At 45.4% G+C, this 18,932-nt stretch overlaps 1 protein-coding gene and 1 long non-coding RNA gene across 8 annotated transcripts in view; one reads left to right on the forward strand and one right to left on the reverse strand.

Annotated features, from left to right (window-relative positions):
* The window catches only part of SLC6A6 (solute carrier family 6 member 6), a 92,922-nt gene that overhangs the window by 48,693 nt on the left and 25,297 nt on the right, over positions 1 to 18,932 (reverse strand). For 2 of the 7 annotated variants that reach the window (XM_064724403.1, XM_064724404.1), the window contains exon 2: positions 4,313 to 4,348. The exons of 1 other annotated variant lie outside the window; for it this stretch is intronic. Coding sequence is in view for 3 of the 6 variants with exons in the window: in XM_064724400.1 (XP_064580470.1) it covers positions 1,769 to 1,834; positions 4,313 to 4,348; positions 8,125 to 8,137 (115 nt within the window). In the remaining 3 variants the exon portion in view is untranslated. Of the gene's footprint in view, positions 1 to 1,768; positions 1,835 to 4,312; positions 4,349 to 8,124; positions 8,142 to 8,686; positions 8,880 to 18,932 lie in introns of those variants that run through there. 4 more of the 7 variants (XM_064724401.1, XM_064724400.1, XM_064724406.1 and 1 more) reach the window with 4 other exon arrangements.
* Positions 8,649 to 13,213, forward strand: LOC135453386 (uncharacterized). The gene is made up of 3 exons (XR_010441851.1): positions 8,649 to 8,785; positions 10,401 to 11,820; positions 11,926 to 13,213. It is a non-coding gene; the product is annotated as an uncharacterized LOC135453386 (long non-coding RNA).

Consider the following 18,932-nt stretch of genomic DNA (forward strand, 5'->3'; position numbering starts at 1 on the left):
AGAACCTTCTACAAGAGAGGTCTAATGTCCAGCAGATGTTCAGCTGACTACAGCCCCAGCAGAGGTGAGGAAAAAGGGATCTGCTATGGGAAACATCACATCATGCCATGCATAGAAGAGGTACAGAAACAATATTCTTACTGTATAATGAGGAAAGGGACAAAATGAAGACAAGGAGAAGGCTAAACCTGCCAGTTTTTATGAACATTTTTAACTAGAGGAAGGAAAATCAGGGAAGATATACAAATAAGAATGATGAAGCTGGACTAACATGCAAAAGACAGCTGTAATAGGTATCAAAAATTTAAAATTTTAAGTACTTTTCTCTACATATGGTAAAACAGTAACAATTTCTATGTAAATGATAAAATCCCAGGGTGTTAAAATAAATAATGGCATACTGTTTCAAAATATTCCTGGATAAAATAAATGGCAAGCAATGGGTTGGGGATTTAGTGCTAGGAAGTATAAAGCCCAACATCCCATGAGAGCAGTAACATTGCCTGAGGAACAGCTAGGAAAGCCATGAATCCAAGAATAACCTAAAGGTGACTGCAGGTAAGATCAGCCAAGTCATAGAGTTTCTCTGTGTGATGCTTCTGAGTGATGCAGAAGGGTCAAAGGCTAAGCTATTTCTGGATGTGGACAAGGGAAGGGGTGATAGGAAATCTAAAGCATAGTGCTATGTCAAAACAGCCACAGTGAACAAATTATGAGCTGTTCAAATCTCCATAGATTAAAAAGGAGATAGAGAAATTAAAGGAAATACAAATAAGGACAACAAAAGTGATCTAAGGAAGAGTAAGAGAGCTAAAATTAATATTTTCTATAAAAGAGAAGACTCCTGGGCTGAGATCCAGCTATAAATATCTTCCAGGTACTGTGTGTAGAGGAAGGTAATTAATCTAGCTCAAAAGATAGTGAGACAAGAAGCAATTGATTGAATTTAGGAATGGAAAAATTCAGGATATATAATAAGAAAAAGTTGTTTGAAGAGACACATCTACTAAACAGGGAAGATTCCCAAGGTGAGAGCTAAGGCACACTTACTGTATGCAGTCCAGAAGAGATTGTATAAGAATGGGGCTCAGGGAAATTTTGCCATCCCAACTTTCCACTGTCCAAAAAGATCACAACAGTCCAACTTAATGATCTTTTAGTTGTGTTCTTTTATGGGTTATCTTCAAGACTGCTTCCCTATTTAAAAAAGCCCCAAAACAGCACTCAACCTATACATCCAGGTACTGACAATACATCTACAGCAGAGCTCAGAGCTGGGTGTGAAGCACTCCAAGGTGCATGGCAAACCTCTCTGCCTCTCTTCTGCCTGTGCAGTGGTGTGGACAATGTGAGTCTATTGGGTGCTGGGCATGAGAGAGTCAACAAGAACAAAAATGCTGACCCAGACCTCAGATTATGCTAAGTCCCTCAACACTGAGGTGAAAGGCCAAAGTGGGAACTATCTCTTGTGATACTCATGGTCTTCTTCAGCCCTGTGCTAAGACATTCTGCACAGAAGCTTTCAGTGTCACTGCATACATTAGGTACTTTGATTTATGATTAACTGAAAACCAATGCTAGCAGTGTTCAACAACTCTCAGGAGCTCCAAATAGAAAATAAAGAAGAATATAAAATTAAATCCCCAAAACATTTGCAACAGACCTTACCATTTTCAACGACAAACGGGTACACACAAATGTGAGGAATATAAAACCCAAGTACCCTTAATACCCTCCCTTAAACAAATCCCATCCCAACTGCACTCACCAATCGGGACTTCTGTCCCCTCCTCAATGTAGATGGGCAGTGGTGATTCCTCCATAGGATGAGGCACTGATGGAAAGTAATGAATTGTGGTAGTATTTGTCGCAAAGAGACTAAAATAAGATGGTCCCTTTCTTATCATTACAACTACATATGGCTGGTTGCTATCACAAAGAGCCCCTTCTCAAAGTGGTCACGTCCTGTCACAGAGACTGGCCCAAGCCAGGGCCTGAGGGGTTAATCCCCACTGAGCTCTCACTGCCACAGGAGCCACCTCTGAACAGGAGCTGGGAGAGACCTCTGTCCTGGATGCTTCACCATCCTGCCATTTCACTGTAACCTCAATGCTCCCATCCCTGGCGTTTAACTCTCTCTTGGAAACTCCCACCATTGTAGAAGCCAAGGGAAGCCAATGCACAGGCAGGCACAAACAGAGTTATCAGTCAAAGTCATAATATTTCATGCACAGAACCAGAGGAGAGAGGCTCTGGTGCTCAGAGCTTGCCGTCAGCCATCGAAAAGCCACAGCATGTGATGGAAGGCTGCACTGCAAATGGCCTCTGGACCACTGACTTTTCATTACTCATTTTAGAGTGTATGTATTGGACTTAGGAATTTTCTTTGGGATACTGCAATCTATAAGCAAAACTCCCCAGATCTGCACTGTGGGGTTATTCTGCAATTTCCAGACACCCTACAGTCACTGCTGTAGGGTTCACCTCTTTGGGTTCTTCTCTATTTGGGAGCTTCTTCCCTTAATGGGGTTTTTGCTTCACCATTTCCCCTTTATAATCTATGGGAAGCATATGCTTCACAGGATTTTCAAGAGATTTGAATTTTCCATTCTAGAATGAAATAATGAGCTACAAATGTTCATACTCAAAAACCTTCTGTATTTTTTTCTTCTCTGTTACCATGTAAAAATGATGATATACCTTCACAAAGATACAAATGCTTAACCTAGTCTCAGCTAGGAGGAAAGGAGGATTCTTTAATCTTTGGTGGGGTATCCTTCACTTAGTACTGGAATACTTTAGTTTTGAGTTTTTTGGTTTTTTTTAAAGATTGTCTTATCCATAAAACCAGCCAAAGAACACTTGTGGTTTAAAGCTATTAAATAAAGCATCTAACAATGTTTCTGCTAGCAGCACAACCAGAATAAAGAGTGTTTTCAACAGATGCTTGACTAGCAACAGGCATAATAAGAACCCCACACTGGTGTTTTGCAGGATGCCAAGGGCAGCTCCTGCCTTTCCATCAGCCCACCCCTTGCTCACGAGGAAGATGAAGGGAAGCACAGGGGAGAGGAAGAGCAGAACACGGCTGCCTACAGAACTACTGTACAAGCCACAGAAATCATGGTCTACCGGGACGCCTTGCGCAAGCCACTTTTATCTAGAAGCTGAACTAACATTCCAGCTCAACAATAGCAAAAAAAAACCATTTGTTACCACACGGCATTTCGCTACATATTAACCAGCAAGTTGCTACGCAAGCATAATGGAGTGCTGCAATTCCGAGATACAAGTTGTTAAAAAAAAAAAAAAAAAAAAAATTGATTTATGGGAAATCAGCCTGAGGTGAGTGCTCGTGTGCTTGCCATGCCACTGGACACAGTACATGCTCGGAAGTTATGCGAAGCGGGCCCTGCATTGGGAACAATGCAGTCGTTCTCCTTGCTAAGCTAATTTTGCATAAAGGCAATGAGAGTCTTCATCTATGCAGCCCCATAAAACATTTAATCAGATTTATTTACTAGGAAGAAATAGCAGAGCAGAGCTTTCTGTACTACTGAACAGTTTTCAAAGCTGAGATCTGCGAAAACCAGGTTACTAGATGGTGTGGAAAAAAACCTGTTGGGTTTTTATGGCATGCAGCTTTCTCAGTCCCACGAGGAATAGTTTAACAGGCTCCCCCAGACTGAGAGCCAGGCTGGAGCCAAATGCTTCCACAAAACATTAGCAACAGTACCCACCAATGGCTGGTGGCACCTACTCTTGCCTCAATGGGCATCACCAGAGGTTGTAGAGAAGGCCTGAAATATTTACTGGCCATTTGAGGCCAGGTACACACACAGACACCCTCTCTTACCCATACACACACCTGCACACAACAAATGGCTCTATGGGCAGAGCTTGGATTCTGTAGGATCCAAGGCACAAAAGCTGACTCTGTCACAGCATTTGGGGAGCAAGGACTCTGGGGTGCTAAATCAAGCTCTCACTTATGTGTCTCCTCTGCTTTGGACAAACCATTTTAACATTATCCCTCCAGGATTTACACACCGACTTTATGGGCATGCTGCTTAAAATGTCTGCAAAGTGCTTTGCAACGTTTTCTAAATTCTGTGGTGATACACACAGAAGAACTGCACAGACAGATTTAAGATATCAGTTGCTGAGCATTATTGCTGTATAACTACAGCCTATTTTTGCATGCTCTATACTTGGTTTCTGCAAACAGATGGTAAGTGTTCAGTATTTTAATGTTTTAATGAGTTTTTTAAGCCTTTTTGTAATTTCATAAACAAGCATAAATAACACTTACATGAAGAAGAATCTCTGCTGAATGTATTTTCTTTTCCTGTTTGGAAAAAACAAAAGAGAAAAAGAGAAGGGAAAAAATATTTTAAAGGAAAAAAAATGGGTCCAGCAAAATAAGTCAGACATGTTTCAATGCTATAATGCACTGCATTTTCTGAATTTCATCAGTAAAAACTCCTGTTTGAAGAACACCAAGACTCTGAATGCAGTATCAAAGCCAGAACAGGAGATCATTCCTTGTGTATTTCATCCCATGTAGAAACATCACGTATAGTTCTATATGACTATATCCCTCTAAATAGCAGGACAATTACACTGCAACAGTAAATTAAAATACAGATGCCATGTGATCTGGATCAAAAAATGAAAAAATAAAAGAAGCTTTAACTACATTCCAGCTCAGCAACAACCCCATGGCTCAGTGTATGGGTTGTTCTCCTACCTACAGACATGGGACTCACACCAACACCATGAAGCAGAGCCCTCCTACTGCATTTTGGCACAGCAGGGTTGTTTTTCCGTGCCAGCGCTCAAGCACTGACTGCATTCAAGCCCAGGTTGGGCAGCACAGCAGCGAAGGCATCCTTGGAGGCTGTGACAATTCTGAGTGGCACAGAACCACAACAGGAAACCCAGCAACTGCTAAAATGGGGAACCTTCCCCACAGGCCTTAACAGCCACCTCCTGCACCATGGCACTGCCACCCTGCTGCCACCCATGCACCCTTGCTGGCATTGATTCACACTCCCCTTCCAGCAGCTGAGCTGGTGGGTCTGGTGGATGCTCTTGGAACATGGTTTAGGCTGGCACTAAATGGCTTTTTGCTGGTGTAAATCTGGAAACACTGGGAAAAAAGACTGACAGAAATACAGAGGATGCTGTAGGACATCAGCCATGGTTTCAGAGTCATGGACTGGCAACACAGCAGCCCTTCCAACAGCAGGTTTTTGGGGAAAAAAGTCTTTAGACTTAATTCCAGTGAAGAGTGGAATGTTCAATTAATTTCTACTGTATTACTTTGTATCAATATCAGCTACTATGCAAGCAATTTAAAGTTTACATGCCTTGGGATGTAAACAAAGCTCACACAAATCAATTAAATCCATGGTGTAACAACAGCTGAGGATTCAATTAAATAGGCATGTATGGAAGAAATTCAACAAATATTAAATCACTGAATTTTCATCCTCATGCCTTTCTTCTAAGGGTCAAGGATTCAATCCTGCAAGCAGCCCCCCTAAAGTGCCATTAGAATAAATTTTAGTTCTGTGTATAGAGCTCTTACTGGAGCAGACACGGGATTACTTTTTAAAAAATAACCCTGATCCATTCTGGTCATTAAGTTAGTGATGAAAAGTCGAAGGCACTAATCCGACAGGGTAATCTATTCAAAGCTTCACTTCTTAAATGAGCTACAATTTATTCATATGACCAATCAAATAAACATTACGTACAAGAGGCTGCAACTACCATGGCTTTCCTATCCATTTTTAAGTGTTGTAATATGGTTAAATTTAAAAGAAACTAATCAGCACAATCTTTTCAGAGTTGTTTGCCAGCATTATTTAAACCCCAGGTAGGGTACCGCTGCAGAGACTCACCACTGCAACATCGCCCCACTGCCCGCTAGAATTAAAATATGGGGCATTGGAAAATATAGAAGGGGCAAAATTAAAATAATAGGGGGGTGCTGCTAAGCCTTGATGTGCAGTGATGAAAATCTAGGAATATCACTGTCTGGAAAGTGCCCAGGAGTCTCTTTGGAAACATCCAGCCCATAGGACCTGGCTGGAAGCCACTAAGATACACTAAGAGTATTGATTTAAAAAAACCCTCACTGAAATATTAGCAATGATTAGCTGTACGACCAGATCCTCACCAAGGCTTTACAAACAAAACTCCACTCAGGCATGGGAGGTTTCCCAAGCACTCTGCAGCAAGAGCAAGCCAAGCTAAAGTGTCTTCCTCGTTTTCCAAGACAATGTGGCACCTTTTTTCTGCCAGCATTTCACACCAACTGAAGTCTCCTGCCATTGCCCCAACACTTCATCTCTGACATGAAAGCTACGGGCAACCCACACAAAAGCTCCACATTTGAAACTACCGATGAAGAGCTGTATGCCAAATTTTGTTTCTGGTTACAGAAAAGGAAATAAACCAAATAAACCAGAAGTCAGCAGCATTTGAAAGATTCCAAATTTCTACCTGATTCCAGACCAAGATTCCTTAAGCAAACAAACCAAATGCCCCAGGAATTTGATGCAGCACCCCCGAGCACGCATCCACCCTCTCGGGGCCTACAGGTATCAGGGTGCCACCTGCGACCTCCTGCTTTTTGCCGAGTCTGACAGAAAGGAACGCTCAGAGCGCAGGTGGGAGAAGCAGGTTGATAAATGGCAGCAAGAATGGCAGCGGCCCCTCCTGTGCCGGCCGCGGGCCGGGGTCCGGGCAGCCCCGGCAGGGGAAAGGTGTCTGCCGCCCTCCAGTGGGAACACGCACCCGGGCAGAGAGGTGCGAAGGGGAAAGGCAAATAAAGAGAAAAAAGACAAAAAGAGAACATGCAAAGCAGATAAGAGACAGTTGAAGGGGAAACAAGAAGATACTATCTCTGAAAGTGCCAAAAATGACGTTTCTAATGTCAGTTCAACGAGGGCAGCACAGACATCTTCCTTCCACACTCGTGCTTCGGACTCGGCTTGGTCCGGGCGAGGGACACTGTCACTGTCACGCTGCTGGCTGCCTCAGCTGCTCACACATTTTGCTTAAAAAAAACCCCCAATAACCTTCAAGGAAACCTTTCCGTGCCACTTGTGGCAAAGGCAGGCAATGCCAGAGAGCAGTCAGCTCGGCTGAACGCAGACCCAGAGGTAAACACCCGGCTGTCAACAACCATCAGAGCTCTCGCCAAAGCCTCTCCCATCGAAATTCCACAGCAGCAGGTTTTAACGGGCTGATTTACCCTCAAACCTAAAGCCATAAAATCTGAACCGGTAGCAACTGTCACCCGAGCCCTGAGTTACACGGCCGATGACATGTGTCCCCACCAGGACTGCCTCACTGTTTTGCCTGCCCAAAACTCAAAACATTTTCACATGCAAGCAATAAAAAAAAATGCAGTTACCAAAATAGCACTATCAACGTAACCAGCTCCTCTCGGCACATTTTCTTAATGCCTTTCCCAATACGGTTAAAAAACATGGGAACTCATCAAAAACCTCCATCTTTACACCTTGGCACAAACTGTGCTGGAATAAGTGTGGGGTTGTATTTCTTAGCGTTTATCGGGATGCTCTCCCACTACTTTTTCCTTTATTTTATTTTCATCCATGCTTCCCTTTAAACATAGCCCTTATTAAACAGCAGAAATCAGCTACTACAATTTCTAAATACCAAGTTTTGCCACTCTTGGAGCTGCCTAAGGACAACACAGCTTGCCTTCAGTGTCATAAATAACACATACTCTGCACATTTCTTCGCCTGGGTGAAATAAATTCTCCCATGCTCTTATATGGAAAGCTTGTGAGTCCTCCCACATACCTCCTGCTATAATACCAGGCAGCAATGGGCATTCATTATCTTAAAGCCAGCGGGTGAATTTTGGATCCAAGTTACCCCCAAACAAACCCAGAATTATCACCCTTTCGCACCACACTGAGCTTGGTAACCTGCCCTGTGTAGTCCCTGTGTTTAATTTCTAAGCCCCATCATTGCTTTGATTTCAGCACATCAAGAACCCACAAAATAAAAGGAAAATGAGGGGAATAAAAAGGAAAATGAGGGAAATCACAAGAAAGCAGCAGCAGCGGTATTACCCACCAGGTAGGCCCATTAGCATCAGATGTAGCATTGCCTGTACCAGTCTCTTCACTCGAGGTTAGCGCACGGCAAACAGAGAAAGCACAGCGGGGAGGGGTGGGAGAAAAAATGGGCAAAAATAGCCGGGGAGAGAAGCGTGCGCCGTCGATGTGCTGGAGGGCCGCCAAGGGGGAATGGCTGAGAATGTTATCGCCAAAAAAAGTTAACGCAAGGTGTGGGGGGGTGTGGGGTAAATAACCGCTGGGGAGGAAAAACACCGCCGAGGTAATGCGAGAGCTGGGGAGGAGGGGGTTTTAAGGAGGAGGATGAATTAATAAATAAATGGAAGGGGGGGAAGGGAAAGCGCTCCCGGGGGCACCCCGAGTCGAGGCGGACAAAGGGAGGACGATGCCGCCGCCACCGGCCCGGCTCGGTTCGGCTCGGCTGGGCGCGGAGCGGCCGCCCCTTTGTTCGCCGCGGCGGCAGCGAGGGGCGATCCGCGCCAGCCCCGCCACCGCCACCACCGCAGCGGCAGCGGCAGCCCCGGCGCCCGCCCGCCCTCCCGCCCGGGAGGTGCCGGTACCTGTGTCCGCTGGCCGCGGTGCCTGCGCGCCGCTGCGCCCCTGCGGCGCGTCCGGCGGAGCGGTGCGGCGCGACTAGCAGCGCCGAGCAGGAGGAAACGGTAATTTATAAGCGCTTTCTTCCTGACCTCTCGTGTCTGTTGTCTAATGAGGGAGCTTTGAGCATCACCCATCCTGCTGAGTGGAAAAACACCGGCACGGCCTCTTCTTTGCTGGGGAGGGGGGAGCCTAAAGGAAGGGGTGTGGGGGAGGAGGGGCCATGCCGCAGACACGGCGGCGGAGCCCGGGCTGGCAGGCGGCCGCGGGCAGGCGGGGAGGGGCGGGCGGGTGCGGGGCAGCGGCCGCCGGCTCGGGGGGGCCGCCCGGGGCCGCCCGCCCTCCCCCGCGGCTGCCGCGGGCAGCGGGAGCGGCAGCGGGGCCGCCCCGAGGGACCCGGCCCGGTCCCGCGGCGGGAGGCAGCGGAGCGAGGCTCCCAGCCGCTGAGCTCATCCCGGCATTTTTCATTTTCCTGCATTTTTTAAATCGGTATTTTTTATCTTTACACAAAGAGTGCCGTTCTCACAGAAAAAGCATCGCACGGCGCTGTCACCGCCGCTGCCTGTCCCTGCGCCTGGGCCCTGGCTCTCCGCCTTTCTCCCCGGCCCCCCGGGCGACTGCACTCTGGAGCCGGTGCTGCTCTGCCAGGCTTTGGGGACAGGTTTGCTCCCGGAGCCGTCTGCTGCTGGAGGAGGCAAGGCGGGAGCGTGGTCTGGCAGGTGCCTGGGAGGCTGGGACATCCCTGCTCTGACCTGCCGCCTCCCAAGCGCGATCCCCGGCACCGGAAAGTCCCGGTGGCAGCGGGAGGACAAAGTACGGCCGGGGCGATCGGCGGGGAAAATGAGCAGGGCAACGTTTTGTTTTGCGTCGGGTTTCACAGAACCGAAAGCAGGTCCTCTTCCCCTGCAGGCGGACGGGTATATGACTCAAACATGTCCTTGCTCTCCTACCTGCATCCCCCGGTTGTCTTAATGAAAGGATTCAGCAGCAGACAGTGTCGCGAGGCATTTTCATATAACTCCTGCTGAAAACTTACTAAGATCCTCTGTACTGCAAAATATCATTTGCATTGTGGGGGTGCAGTTGTGGTGAAAAGGAGATTTTGGGGCCATCTGTGTTTCACAGAAGTCCCACGGTGCTAATCTTGCACCGGGTACAGCAGGGATGGACCAGAGGAGAGCGAATAATCCCCACACCTCTGCTCTCTAGGTTTTCCCGAATACAAGATGAAACCTTTCTACACCACAAACTAGGACAGCGGTTACCGGGGGACCACCTCCGGAACCCATAACCTATGCATAGGCTGCTGGGGGGATCAAATTCCTTCACAGCAGCCTCCAGGGAGGGCTCAGAAAAGGCTGATTTCCTTAGCTGGTTCTTGCAAAAGCTGCACCATTCTGCACACTTTTTGATGGCAATACAGGATGCCCGAAAACCCTGTGCCACAGTCATACAGCCGATTTTCCCTTACTCCGGTGCATTCTGTGATTTTCCGTATCCGAGCTGATTTGAAATGTGAGTAGGTTTTTAGCAGAAAACCAGATAGAGATAGGATATACACAGCTAATTGATGACATATCTCCACTGAACAGCCTCGTTTAAAGTCCTAACGATGTAGTCCGTGCTGCCACCTACGTCTTCTGATTCAGGTTTCTTGTGTACTGCAACTTTGATTCGTAGGCATCCTTTGCAGGAGGCAGCTCACATTTTGTGAGGCTCCACGAGGGACCACAAACAGGCGGTTCTGGCTGCACTAGGGAGTGAAGCAAAAGGTTTCTCATCGGCTCAGCCACTTGTTTGGTTGCAGGGAGGATGCCTAGATGCAGATTAGGAGCCAGCAGTCCCATCAGTGAAATGTAAGTAGTGGCTGGAGCCTTGTCTGTGTGAAGGATCCTGCCAGCACAGCTGTACCACTGACAGCAGTGGAATATTTTGCTCTAGTTCTCTAGAGGAATCAAAGTGTGTATTTTGTCTCTTGCTCTCTCTTCTTCTGTTGCTCCTCACTTCCTAAAAGTCAGCCACACAATGCACATGGTTTCTCCATGTGTTTAAAAATAAAATGTTTGGGGTAAAAGACCAACAGCCAAAGCTGTTTTGAAGTCAGAAGCATGTAAACAGTACCTGGAACCAATAATAACAATAACGATAACAATAACAATAATAATAATAAGTCCTTTTGTGCCATAAATGTGCACATTGCTATCTGTTATTTCATTGTGAGACAGCACAACTTCTGAGAATGTGCCTGATGAATATTTGGGGGAGCTCTGCCTTCAGCTGCAGTGGCGCACAGCAGCACTAATGCTTCTGGCTTCTCCACTCTCTTATGTAACCAAAATCACAAGTTAGAGCCCAAATTACAAAGCATAAGCATGTGTATAATATTAAGCATACAAATGGTGCCTGAAATTACTATCCTTTTCATGTAGGTCTGTTTTAATCTGTTAGAATTTTTGCTTCTGCAGCTTTATTGATTTCAGTGTCTGCTGATGCAGTTCATAATGCAATCAAGCCTAACCCCTTAAAAACCCCACTGTGAAGACATTAACCCAAACTTAACTAAGGCCAAAATCACTCTGGCTACAGGTAGGTGGAGTTCAAATGACTTTTATACCTCGAGTGTATCCTGTATCTAGATGCTGTAGCAAGCAGAACACCATATCCCTGTGGCTGCTTTGGCAACCAGTCAGAGTGGCAGGTTTCTTCACCCCAGCCCAAGGCATGAGTTTGCCATCACCTTCCTTTGAGTTTTCCCTCTTTCTCAGAGACTATTTTTGCCATTGCCATGCTGATCTACTTGCTGGAGTTTTAAGGTGTTGGATGCTGATACAGCGAGTGCCTCTTGTATCTGTTTAATCCGATAACACAACTCTTTTTTAATCTCCACGTCTGGGTCACAGGTTTAAAAAAGACACTGGGCCAAATCCCCAGCTTGGCTACAACGTGTGGAAATGTACTGAGATGGCACGAAAGTCAGGAGAGATTCACTGTGTTTGCACCCGGGTAGAGAGATCTTGAGGGGCAGGGATGTGAGTGCCAGATTTCAGATGGATGAATATTAACCCAAGGCTATGGCAGAGCTAATTCAGGTCTCCATAAGGTGAGGTGGAGGGAGGGATATTACACCAGGACCTAAAATGTGCTCATCAGCAAATTCACATTAATTTTTAAATAGTAACTGATTCAATATTTCTTCATTTTTCAGGAGAAATCTTGTTTTCATTGTTTGGCTGCTAGAGGGAACATGATGTTTCATGGAGTCAGGACCAAGACTGGGCATGGACAAAGAGGAGATTTTGAAGGGATTGGGAAGATTTTACAAATAAACATTAAAATTTAAAAAACCAAAACTTCATCCAGACATGAAGTCCAGCAGAAATGTAGGAGAGAAATGGACAGCACTGTAAAAGATTGTGTAAGCAAGAATGGCAAAAACATGGTCTGAATAAATCCATTGCAGTAATGATTTTCTATACATGAATTTCCTACACAAAGTTATATGGGGTCAGTCTTTGGGGTTCCCCTGGATAGCAGAGGATCCTGAGCCTGAAAAAGGGAAGCAGATTTTGTGAGGGATTTGCATATCATGGAGTGACTCTAGATTGCAGATTTTAAGCATTACTAAATTGGGGAATAAATTGTTGCTATTGCTGTTACATACCAGGATATCTCACTAATCCACGCAATCCACTAAGTTGCTGTAGTTTTAGTCTGTGTTTATTTTAGATAAAATTATGGCCTGGACAGTTAATTTTTCTTGGTTTATCCATATAAATCATATATAAATAAGGTATCAAACAGAAACCAAAACATGACCTGTGTTTTTGGTACACTCCCCATCATGTGAACCTGCCAGTGATAGAGCTCTGCACCCGGCTTACAAGACAAACACAAAGGCAATGAAAAACCACAGATCTTCTTGAAAAGTAGCCAGTTGGCATTAAATTCTCTTGCTTAATGCTCTGGTTGGCCTATTTTGCTTATATTTGAGACTGCCTAGCCATTATGGGATTGCCTGCACTGGTCCTTTCCTTACATCAAGCTAATTACAAATTAACTTAAGGCACTTAGAAGGGCTGAGAGGCTGGAGCTGGTCCTTTCTGAGTTTGGAAATGCCCATTTCTTTACAGTGGCTGATTCCTAAAGTGAGGGGCAAACACACAGGAGCCAAACAGCCTGGAACCAAAGTGGTCACACTGGCATTTGAAAAAAGTGAGTGTCTCAAGGTAACTGACAGTCAGCTACCTGGAAATAAAAGCCTCTCATATATCCAAAGGTTTTCACTGGGATTTTCAAGATCTCCTGAGCAATTTAAAATCCTTGAAAGGAATGCACTATAGAATGAAAAATATAAGTATTATTAAAGAATGTCTCTGAACTGAAAGCCAGCCAGTTTCATAAAAATGAGCTAAAAAAGCAATAACAGGTAGTCTGTCTCCTGCTGGATGCTGTATGAACCGTATGTTTTGTATTTTGGAAGTCACTCTAAAACAATGGTTTTTTCTTCACTATTGCTGTTGGGAAGAACAGTAGAAGAACTATGTATAAATGAGATTGAAGTAATCTAATTAAAAAAATAAACAATGTGCTTTCATCTTCAATTCATATCCAGTCATTTGGGATCTAACTTTAAAAAAAAAAAGAAGATAAAAATTTAGAAATTCAGAAAGGATTCTGAAAGACAACTGTTTCCCTTTAAGATTAATGATAATCATACTTGTGTGTCCAAGGGAGAATAGATCCAGGGTTATGTAACAGGATAAAGAAACAAAATCCTTTTTCCTTAAATTAAAATAAACCAGTATGTGTGTGAATTTTAGTCAATCACTGAAAATTCAGGAAACCCATTTTCTTTCACAACTGCATTCCACATGCTAAAATTGACGTCTTCTAACTTTTAAACAGAATCACAATAATTAAAGACAAAAAAGATTTGTTTGTTGCATTTGACCACAGTTTGCCAATAGAGGAATGTTCCCTAGGGAAAATTCTGTGGCACTTGCCCTGTGCAGCAATCCAAATACGTACTCATCTTTTTATTTTATGTGGCATTAGGAAATCCAGTTATTGCACTTCCCAGTTGTTGTTTGTTTGTTTTTTTTTCTTTTTAATCTGATTACCTAGTACTAGATATATGATAACTTATCTCTTTTAATCATTTTTTTGCCTGAAGAATTACATAACAGTTCTTATAAAATCTTGTAATGCCTGCCTAAATTTGCCAAAACCAGGACAAGAACAACAGGTAAAGGATTTTTTGATATTGGCATTGTTCTTTGCTGGCCTAATCATATAAAATTTATTTTAAAAACCACACAAGAAAACAATTTCCTACCACAGAACCTCCATTTTCCACTTCTGTATTTTACAGAAGCACTCATACCAGAATTTCTGCATCAGAATTTGACACATAAAACTCCTCTATCACATGAGTTCAATTTTCCAAAAGAAGGTAAATGGTAGTATTAATAACCAAGATATAAGCCCTGAAAAGGCTAAGTCACTGAATGTACTTACTGAAAAAAAAAAAAAAGACATCTTGTTGGATCTAATTCTGGAGTCATTGTTTGACACAATGCAGAGCAGTTGGGATTTGCATAGAAAGGCTTTGCTGAGCTCAGGTGATGTGCACTCGTGCGTGGGAGAAGCTCGTGTGAGCTTTGCTGAGTGCCTCTGAGCTTTGTCTGCAGACCAAAATGAACTCTGCAGATGTTGGCCCATCCTTGCACATGTCCACACTCAGCATTTCAGTTCTGAAAGCAAAGCTCCACATCTGGGCAGTGGAAGTGATGTTCCCTCACGGACCAAGTGCTCATTTAGCACCACTGCAGTAGCAGAAGGTGTGCTTGGAGATGAGGCACATGGTGAATTTGCCTCTTTCCCTGCTAATAACACACCTGCCATGCTGCAGATAAATATTCTGCTGCTGCACAGCCTGCAGAGATTTCCTGGGCCTCACGAGCACAACAGGTCCTGCCAAGTCAAGATGGTTACATGGGTGCAGCAAAGGTGATACGGAATCTGGGAAGCTACATCTGGGAGATGTAAGTTGGGAGACAGGGAAGAAGTTGTGGCAGACCCACTCTGAAAGCAATAAAAGGTCAACAGAGTCTGAGACTGCCCTGCAGAACCACTTCCATTTCCATTTGGAGCTGATTATTGAGCTGGGCAGGGCTGGCCTAACCACATCCCAGGTGACAGTAGACATCACAGTGGAAAATAGTTCAAAAATGTACTATGGAGGCAGCTGAGCCTTCATGACTTACACAATGTCTCCAGAAAAGCTGATGGATTAAACTCACCAAAGAAGGAGAGATTACTTGAGTGAATTCATACATGCTCATATTTCTTTCTATTTGTCTATGGGTCCCTCTGCTCCCTTCCCTCTCAAAGTGATGATGAAACAGTTACGAGGAGTGTATAGCTGAAAATTATACACTCCTTATATACTTTTGTTTATTCTGACAAATTACATTGGAAGATATAGGCAAACACTGGGAGAAAATCTGTAAGAGACAAAACCATTCCCAAATGCATGCTTGTACGAGTTCAGACAGATGGAATTTCTAGCTAGGTGAATTAATGCACTGCAAACAGAGAAAGGGCTTCAAATGCCTGAGCATCTAGAAAAAAGAAGAAATTTAAAATGAGCCCTGCAAGCTATCCAGCAACTTCTCATCCAGTATCATGATTTTAATTAACAGAACTGGAAAGCAAGCATATAATATAAACTTAAAAACACAGCGTTTTCCAGACTACCGGTCCAAATGCAAAACAAATGGCTTGCATCTGGGGGCGGGTAGGCAGAGCCGGGGCGGGAGCCGAGTGAGGCAGGGGCACCCGCAGCTCTGCCCAGCCCAGCCCTGCCCGGCCCAGCCCGGCCCTGCCCTGCCCTGCCCTGCCCTGCCCTGCCCAGCCCGGCCCTGCCCTGCCCTGCCCTGCCCAGCCCTGCCCTGCCCTGCCCTGCCCGGCCCTGCCCGGCCCTGCCCTGCCCAGCCCTGCCCAGCCCGGCCCTGCCCTGCCCAGCCCGGCCCGGCCCAGCCCGGCCCGGCCCAGCCCGGCCCAGCCCTGCCTGGCCCGGCCCTGCCCGCCGTGCCCTGGCACAGCCCGGCCACTGACACCCGAGCATCGCCCGCCTGCTCCAGGAGATGCCTGGGCTTCCACCTCGGCCGGCAGCACGTGTCGCTGCAGGGATGCCAGCGGCTCCCAGGCTGGGTGACCTTGGTCCTCCCCCAGCAGTTCCCTTTTCTGGACCTTTGGCACTCTCCCAAGTGATCTTTCAGCCGGAATATCTGTGGCTGAAAATAAATTCAGCAATATTCACTGCGGCATCCCTGTACTTCTCTTTTGGGATACCTGATGCTTATGTCCCAACCTGGGCAGAGACTGGTTTTGTAAGGTTTATCTGGGTGCAGTAACACTACCAACCCAGCAGTGCATCCTTGCAGAGAACGATTTCTGCCTGTCTGTCCCAGCCAGAGCAATCCTGCTTTGATGTCTGTACATGAGAAGGGTGGGAAAGGGGAGAGGGTGGAATAGGCTCAGCATGAAGCACAAACTATCCAGACTTGAGCGTCTAAATCTCTTAGGCCAATGTTAGTCAGCTCTGATTTGTATCAAAGCCCAGTATTATCACTTACTGATTATTAAATGTGTCACAAATGGTTAATATTTTGTGAACAGTTGGTCATACAGTGTCTGTAGCACTGAGCAATTGACTCTTACTCTTTGTGTCACCCAAAGTCCTCAAGTTTTCTCCTTTTTACTTCTGCAAGTTTGTCTGTTGGGCTCATGAAGTTCATGGAGAGAAGTGTGAAGACCTGCCCCTATACTCCCACATTTCCTTGGGAAGCACATCCCAGCAAACTGTGGAGCGGCCAAAGTGGGTTTGGGATGCCCTTGGCACTCACAAAGACACCCCTGACCCCTGCTGCCCCACAGCAAGTGCTGCTGGAGGCCACTGGCACCATGGAGGAGCTGCATGGCCAGGCTGGGCTGTGGCAGTGACCAGGCATCATCCTGAGCAGCAGAGCCTGGGACTGCCTGGTGGCAGAGCTGAGGAACTCATGGAGCAGAGGCACACAGAGGAGCGTGTGGTGGACCCCAGGAGCTTTTCCATCCAGTGCCTCTGGAATTCTTGTGAAAGAGGGGTACAGCATCTATCAGGCACATCCCTGGCCTGCTGAGCTCAGGACACAGGCAGCATCTCCAGCCAGAGCAGAGGACATTGACACGTGGCCACTCCACCTGGCTGCAACTCAGCTTTCCCCTCAAATGAATTCATGCCACCCCAGCAGTCTTTGCACGTGTCACTGCCTGAATTTTGTGTCCCTACTGCGAGGCTAAGCTCCCAGTTCTCCCAGTAAGATACAGGTTTAAATACAGGTCATGTTTCTGCTGTTCTCCACCAGCAAAACAGCTGTTTGCTCTAAACATGGAGATATTTTTGTAAGAGCAAAAGCATGAATTATTTCAAATTTGCCTCAGGATGAATTTTCAAGGGTACTGCGGAGACTGTTTCCACAACAAAACGGGAGCTCTTCTCCTACTGAATTGTTCATGTTACTTTCATGAATGCTAGAAAAGTGGCTGGATTTTTTTAAATGTCAGCAGACACCTGGAACACGAATATGTTTCTGTAAATCCTTTGGAAACTATTGTTGTTGATGTTGTCTAATCTGACCAAAAGTTCAATTTGAGAATTTTTATCAAGCCTTGCTGTTAGGTATAGGCAATTAGCTTAACAAAATATCAGATAGGATCTCTACTGTGTTTGCAATGCCTGTTGCTCTGATCCTTACCTGGTGGGAAATGGCTATGGAGGACCACAGCCACATCTTTGTAGCTGTTTACATCACATTTCTGACAGAGCTCCACCCTGCTTTCCCCATTTGTACTTTGTTTTTCATGAATAAAGGTCATGGCATTGGCATCACAAAAAAATATTGTTGCTGTAGAAGGAATTCAGCCGTCCCCTCTGGGTAATAAACAATAATGTACTCCAAGGCTGGCAGGGCAGCAATCAGAGATGGAAGAGAAGGCCAAGACCCATTTAGATCTCTGCAGACCTCCAGCATCCCACAAGTCAGCTGTCTCCCTGCCTGTGCTGGGCCTCTGCAGACTCTGCACAGCCTCTAATATTTTGCACAATCTAGATTTAGGCACCCCCCAGCTGCTGGCAGCGGGTCTGTTGTGGGTACCTGCCTCCCAGCCAGTCACTCTACTGGAATTTGTTGTCTAATAGTCAAAGGGCATTTTCTCTGCAACAATGTCCTACATTAGCCCAACGCTCCCTGTGTGTGCTGGTGGCCTGGGGACATGGTTACCAGATGTAGTTGCCAAGCATTGGTTGCCCCTGCTCTGGAGTGCCCTCCAAGGAGGGGATGTGGCCAGGGCACGTTGTTTAGTCTGCTGCTTGTGTGGGACTCTGACCTGGCTGTAGCCCAGCTACACAATTCATCATTTTAGCCATGTTGTATCTAGATCAGGGAATAAATGTATAGTAACTACATCCCTTGATTCAAAATAAGTGAGATCTCTCCCATGTTTCTGTATTAACATCCACATTGACCTCTCTGTTTGCGCTCATGTCAAAATCACCACTCATCTTTTGGCTCAAAAGCCATTCTTCTAACGTTTTGTTACACGTGAGGCTCTCAAGCTGTCTGGTGTTTTTTCCTCCTTTCAGGTTGCCAGTACTTTCCAGCAAGATGAAATTTTAAATAGCTTCAATATTCCAGGAGTAATTTCATCACCTGTGCCTGTATAAACACTCCCCTAAACTCATGGTCCACGGTTTTATGATTCTCTGGGAATGGACCAAAATCTCAATTGTTCTGAGGATATAAGGGAAATGAGAAGTTACTGCATTATTGCTACAGCCAAGGACACACAACAGCCAACAAGCAAAAGCTCAACATCAAAAGCATTGGGAATACTTTTAGCACAAACACTACTCAAGCAATTCCCAATTCAGTGGAAAGCATACTGGAGAAAAATCTCCAGGTTAGGCAGACCTTGAACTTTCTTTCCCAGGATCACACCAGTTGAGCAGCAAATCAAATTCTACAGAAGTAGTTGGGGATTTTATTAGTAAACAGCCTAGAGGTGAATTCCTAATTTTTTTTCTCAATTAGATATGTTTGAAACAGAGAATTTTATGAATAATAATTATTACTTGTTTTTACATGGTACTTTAGCATAATCCCAGAA

The sequence above is a fragment of the Zonotrichia leucophrys genome, chromosome 12, assembly GCF_028769735.1.
Source record: "Zonotrichia leucophrys gambelii isolate GWCS_2022_RI chromosome 12, RI_Zleu_2.0, whole genome shotgun sequence".
NCBI classification, from domain to species: Eukaryota; Metazoa; Chordata; class Aves; order Passeriformes; family Passerellidae; genus Zonotrichia; species Zonotrichia leucophrys.